Below are 6,896 nucleotides of genomic sequence, written 5' to 3' on the forward strand. Positions count from 1 at the left end.
AAAAAAAAAAGAATTTTTTTTCTTCCTCTTTTTTTTCTAGACTTTAGCCTTCTATCAACAAGTAATGACATTGATTTCCAATTCTACTCTGTCTTCTCAGGTGACTCCTTTCTCAGTGTATTGTATATTCTCATTTTGCTTTCCACAGCCTCTCTCCACCTGTCTCCATTCTGTTCTAGGTGGGTGACTAGAGAATGTGGGTATTCCCTGGGAGGTTCCTTACCTAACTGGTCACCACAGGATGACACTGTCCCATTATAGAGACCACAGCACCTGCTGTGACATTCTCTCTGCATCTTCTCCTTGCCTTCTTGCCTTTCAGGTTTAGATGTAACAACAAGTCTCTCATATCATTAATCCCAAATGTACAATGTACAATGTTTATTTGCATTAAGACTTCCCACACCTATGAATCATCCTTTTTGATTAAATTAACCTCCATGACTCCACTTGAGTGTGGCATCTGTTTCCTATTGGGACCTGGGCTGATGCACTGAGGTTTTTTTTCCCTCCTATCTAGGAACTTTTCTCTGACTACAACAAGTCAGCCTCCTCACACATCTTCACATTCTTCTCTAACAGGAAGATCTGCTTGTGTTTGTCATATATGCAAATGGCGAGACCAGAGGCCCCATGACAGGCATAGCTTTAGGGACCTCTATTGTAGAGTGTATGACAAAAATAAAGATATACCTACATTATGTAAGTGGAATAAGCCAGGAACAGAAAGATAAATACTGTGTGTACTCACTCCTATGTGGAAGCTAAAAAAGTTGATTTCATAGAAGTAGAGTGTAGAATAATGGTTATTAGAAGCTGAGAAATGTAGTGGGGAGGGGGCGACAGGAAGAGATTGGTTAAAGGGTACAAAATTACAGCTAGATAGGAAGAATAAGTTCTAGTGTTCGATAGCACTGTAGGATGACTATAGTTAGCAATAATATATATTTTCAGATAGGTAGAAAAAAAGGATCTCAGATGTTTCCAAAACAGAAAAATGGTAAATGTTTGAGATAAAGGATATGCAAACTACCCTGATTTGATCACTATACACCTCATAAATACGTAGAAGCATATGTTCCTTAAAAAATGGGAAATACTTAAACATTTATATAAAGTCACATGTGTAGCCTATTCACACAGCTACATATACTAAATACAATCTTATAGTTTTATGTAGAAATTTACTAGTAATTAACATTGGAAGATTTTAAATAACTTTTGTAGGCTTATGGTAAAAGTTGCTTTAGTGTTAATGGCAATAGAGAAGAAAAATAACTAAACATGGATCTTGTAACTAAAGTAACTAAGCATGGATCATGAATCATGGTAACGGGAATTACTATGAAAAATAATTGATGGCCGGGCGCGGTGGCTCAAGCCTGTAAACCCAGCACTTTGGGAGGCCGAGACAGGCGGATCATGAGGTCAGCAGATCAAGACCATCCTGGCTAACACGGTGAAACCCCGTCTCTACTAAAAAATACAAAAAAAAAAACTAGCCGGGCGAGATGGCGGGCACCTGTAGTCCCAGCTACTCGGGAGGCTGAGGCAGGAGAATGGCGTGAACCCGGGAGTCAGAGCTTGCAGTGAGCTGAGGTCCGGCCACTGCACTCCAGCCCAGGCGACAGAGCGAGACTCCACCTCAAAAAAAAAAAAAAAGAAAAGAAAATAATTGATCATTCTTTGGTCCTTTCTAAAAAATTTGTGATGTGTAATACATATTATGTGAGATGGAACTTAAACAGAATATCATTTACTACATGGCACCAAATACTGAAAAAAGGGCTTACATCAGTGTGTCAGACCAATTATTTGAATTAACAACTCAGCATAAATATAATATCTTTTTTCTTTTATGATTTAATTCTGTTGATCACTTGTAGGTGTGTGTATGTGTGTGTGTGTATATATATATATATGGAGATATATATATATATACACACATATATATGATGTATATATGCATGTGAACATGTATGTACACATAAAAATAAAGATATTCTTAGCTGAAATCTATACTGTAAAAAGGTAGACTGGTCATTTTGGTAAAATAGTCCCTTGTAAGAGAGACTAGCCATAAAATACATAAAATATCAAGATAGTTTTTACCTATGAAAGACCTAATTGTTATTTATTGCTGGATAACAGCACTAGTTATCACACTTTTATCAGCTCCTACACAATCTATACACATGTACACATTCATACTATCATCAACAATAGCACCTGAACTGAATACATAATTTCAGTTATGATGAAAAGCACATTAGGGCATATGATGAAATATAAAATATATTAAACAATCATTTCCTCTCTATTTAAAAAAAATAAAATAATGTTAAAATTTATAGTCTCAAATATCTGTAAATTTTATCTATAAATAGTATAGACTACTCGTAGTATAAGTGTCTGTTGTCAGCACAATGTCCTTCGAGTAAATGAATATTTATCAAGTTAAATAATAAACAATTTAAATGGGCAATAAAACATATATAGTTTATATTTTGGGCCATATTTATCGTTGATCTATCAACATTGGTTATTTATATATAAACTGTAGCAATATTAAGAACTGGTTAAATATAATTTTAGTTCTTCAGAAAATTTTGACACTAAAAAAAATTCCAGTTTATAGCTGTAGTGCATAGCTATAACTATTTTAAAGTTCATTGTTTTTTTCTTCATCACCATTTATATTTCCTGTTTTTTAGTACTATAAAAATCAAAACATCTTTCAACTTCTTCATAAGAGAATCATGTATATCAATTATGTGACTATCTATATATAAAGCTTAGCAACTAACCCCACAATTAATCATAAAACACAACTTTTATTCATGTGGCAATACCTAACACCTAAGCAACAATTCAAAATAGACCGTTGAATATTAAAACATTTGAATATAAAAATGGCTATGATACCTTGATTATTTCTTCAGTTCCAATTAATTCAGGAAAAGATCAAGTTCTACAAAATTAAAACAAAATTATTAAAGTTTTATTCAACTATTTCAGCCTTTGTGGATTTACCTTTTGGTGAAAGAAAAAATTAAAAGAACCAAAAGTTAATGTCAGCTTTGAAAATATAGACTTTCTCACAATAAAAATTCCAAATTTTAGTTTTCAACATTACTGAACACTACAACACAACACTACATGAGCTTATATGTAACTCTACCCAAATCTTGATCTCTACCTCCCACTCCACTCCCTTCCCCATTCCCCACTCCCCCAAGTCTGACTGAAGCTAAGAACGGAGAGGAGGTCAGTGAAACCGATAAAACTGAGTGTAAAGAAATGCAAATAATTTTTCATCAGTGCAGAGTTACTTTCATCTTGAGCAGGGCTGATAAAAGCATGGCTGGAGAAATGCCAGGGATTTTCTGGAGAATTGGTGGAATTTATTTTCTTATTCAGCTACCTCTTCCTTAAGTTTCTATTTTGACTGAGGAATAAATAATTATCTTTACTCCTCAAATCTGGCCTCATACCTATTTCTATACAGGGTGCTGCAACAGGTAAAATGAAGAGTGTTTTCCAGCAGGTTCCAGAAGAAGAAGAAGAACTAACAGAGTGAATCTTGTGCATTCTCCCCAGGGAAACTCAGCTAATGCTGTTTACTTAAAGAATCTGATGACCAGGATCATTCAAGTCTGTTTGTCCCAACAAATCAGAATCAACACATGAATATCTCAGTGCTAAAACAGGACCTGTCAGAGAATGTCAGGGAAGACTAAGCTGGTTCTTTCTTTTCCTAAGAAGGAATCTAGCCACTCTACCACATTACTACTGAGGGGCCAGAGGAGAATTTTTCTTTAGTCTTGGTCTGAGCTGCCTGGGTCATTAAGAAGACGGTAGACAAAGTAACTGTGAGGTTTGAGCATTATTATAATGATGTTCTTCAAACTCCCATGGCTTTATGGAATCTCAGGCTATCGCCACAATTTATGCTCTGCACTATCCTAATGCTGTTTATGTTCTATGTTTTATGTCCTCAAAGGAAATGTATACTCTATAGAAATTTCAAGGTATAACTGAACCAACATTAAATGTTTATCATACCCAGGTTTGTTTTCCAACACAAAGTTTCTTGAGTTTATTTTTATCAAGACTCCTGGGTACTAATATATTGAAAACTGTAAAATGAGAATTCACGTAAAATCTGTTAAGCATGCCTAGCTCCCAAGAAGATTCAGATAAAGTTAACACTTTTGACAACTTAGCTGTTTCAAAATTACTTAACATAAACAACTTCCTGTAATTTACAAAGGAAAGTACTCACTAGAAACAATCACAATCTTATTTTTAATTATCACTTTTTTTCTTGTTAAAACTAACCATGAAGGACTTTGGAAATTTTATTTTGATCATTAGTGGTCTCCTTCTATTTTTCTTCCTATGAAATCCTTACTTAACCATCTGCTCTTCATGCTCTTTATTTTTTATGTTTCTAAACTAAAGTGATTTCAATCATCTCAAACCCTTGTGTTTTGTAATTGCTATGCAAATTAATGCATGTGAATTTAAAATGAGATACAACTAAACTGTGACAGACAAATGACCTTCCATATGATTTTCTAAAAGCTATGACTAAAGAAGTTCATGCATGTAAAAAATCTTCAAATTAAGCCCATTAGACAATATCTAGTTTTACTGAAAATAATTTGAAGTGTAGCCACACTTTTTCATAGACTTCTGAAATATTTAATGCTCATAATGGCAAATCATAATCAAATACTTGTTAGTGGTACACATACTGTAGGTTTTTCCGCTGTTAAGAGGCTATGGAAAAATTATATCAACTATTTTCCATTTGTTTCAATATGCTTAAGAAGGTGTTTAAAATTTTTTTTAAATGGTCTAACTCCACCTAACTTCATACTTTTAATGGGCAAATATAATTTTCTTATTTAATCGTAATAAGGGTTGAGGAGGGGTATGTATAACTATCACATGGAGGATTTATTTCCTTTTTTCTTCAATATTTTTAGTGTGTATTGCATTCGACTTATTTTTATCATTTTACCAGAGCATCAGCTAACTATAGGGATTATGGTTTCCTTTCAGTAAATTACAATACAGGGTTTTAATCCAATCACATCCCCTACCGAATATTAATGACATACTATAATTGGATTGCTGCTTACTGTAATAAAACCAATACTTTCTCTTTGGGCCTCCTTAGCTCTGGGGCAACTTGTGTGATCCTAGGCAGGTCTCTGAGCCTCCCTTCATTCCTTGGCACTCTTATGAGTGAGCACCCCCACATGTTGGCACATTCATACTGCTGCGTATAAACCCACCTTGAAGGCTCTTTATTCTGGTTTCCAACTGGACTGAGATCATTTGAACTGACTGAAATTCCCAGGAACACTTCAATACCTCTATTTCTTAGAATCCAGAGGTCTTTTGCTGAGTCTCCCCAGAACAATTTTGAAATAAAATAATTTTGAAAGATTGTTTCCATCTTCCTAAAGATTTTGAAGCCATAATTCTGGATCTGTTAATTCAACACCCTGAACTCAAAGTTTAGCTCTGCTGATGGGCACAAGCTCTCATACTGGGTACCCCTAAACCTGCTGCTTTCTCACAAGTAATAACTGATATTTTAGTAACCACTGGTTGGAGTCGGGCACTACTGATATATTAAATAGTTCAAAAATTATACTGATTTATAGAATCCTCTCTCTTCATCAAAATAGACTCCAGAAAGGATATAAAAAGTCTGATAGTGAAGAACTAGCAGTATTTTGTTTTGAGTGAACACTTAAATTCACATTTTGTAATAACTGAACAAAAACTGTTGACTCATTCTGGTTTTGTTTTGGGACACAAGTAATGTTAGATTAAAAAAGCACATTAGGAACACATTAATTTTTTATAACACAAAAAAAGCAACACTGACGTAGGTGAGCAAGCAAGGCTTATTTAATTGTTTGAAGATAAGCCAAGTTTCACAGTGCACAAAATAAAAGCAGTGTAGACCGCAACTGCTTCAAGCTGTAATTCTGCATATAATAATGTAATAACACTAATAGCAAGGATGGTACAGGTACAGTAAGGAAGATGCATGGTGACTTAACAAATTGTTATACAACTGAAACCACACAGTAACAAGAAAACTGTTGATTTAATTCATCATGTATTTAAATCTAACACATATAATTATCAAGGCCCTAAAACATGTACTTAAATAATCCCTCCATAACTGTATGTTAATTAGCTCTATCTTATATGAGATATAAACATAATTAACTTAGCAACAATAAGATAAATATATTTATGAAATTATTTATTCATAAATATAATTCTCTAAGAAGTCTTTTAAAAGAATACACATTTCTTTTAACATTAAAAGGCTCCTTGACAAATTTAAATTAATTTCTGAATGCACTTACACATTTTTTTAATGGCAATTTGAAATAATACTTAACGTGCACTAGTTTATGGTGATACTTTTGTACACAAGTGTAATTAAAAGGTACAAAGAACAATGCAAGCAAATTGTTAATTTAAATGCACAGTTTTATCAAATTTAGGAAGTTAAAGGCACTATTTGGAAGACTGAGTTTTTCTTCAGGGAAACTGATCAAAATATTTGAAATCTAGCCGGGCACGGTGGCTCACGCCTGTAATCCCAGCACTTTGGGAGGCTGAGGCAGGTGGATCACGAGGTCAGGAGTTCGAGACCAGCCTGGCCCACATGGTGAAACCCTGTCTCTACTAAAAATACAAAAATTAGCCAGACATGGTGGTGAGTGCCTGTAATCTCAGCTACTCAGAAGGCTGAGGCAGGAGAATCGTTTGAACCTGGGAGGTGGAGGCTGCAGTGAGCCAAGATTGCACCACTGCACTCCCGCCTGGCTGACAGAGCGAGACTCCACCTCAAAACA

The 6,896-nt window shown here is 34.5% G+C and overlaps 1 protein-coding gene across 1 annotated transcript in view; it reads right to left on the reverse strand.

The window, feature by feature from the left end:
* The window catches only part of PTPRZ1 (protein tyrosine phosphatase receptor type Z1), a 214,488-nt gene that overhangs the window by 63,084 nt on the left and 144,508 nt on the right, over window positions 1-6,896 (reverse strand). Inside the window, 2 exon segments of the mRNA XM_017856932.1 lie at window positions 2,926-2,963; window positions 2,966-2,971. Of these exon segments, the coding sequence (XP_017712421.1) occupies window positions 2,926-2,963; window positions 2,966-2,971 (44 nt within the window).

The sequence above is a fragment of the Rhinopithecus bieti genome, unplaced genomic scaffold (assembly GCF_001698545.2).
Source record: "Rhinopithecus bieti isolate Rb0 unplaced genomic scaffold, ASM169854v2 scaffold_42380, whole genome shotgun sequence".
NCBI lineage: Eukaryota > Metazoa > Chordata > Mammalia > Primates > Cercopithecidae > Rhinopithecus > Rhinopithecus bieti.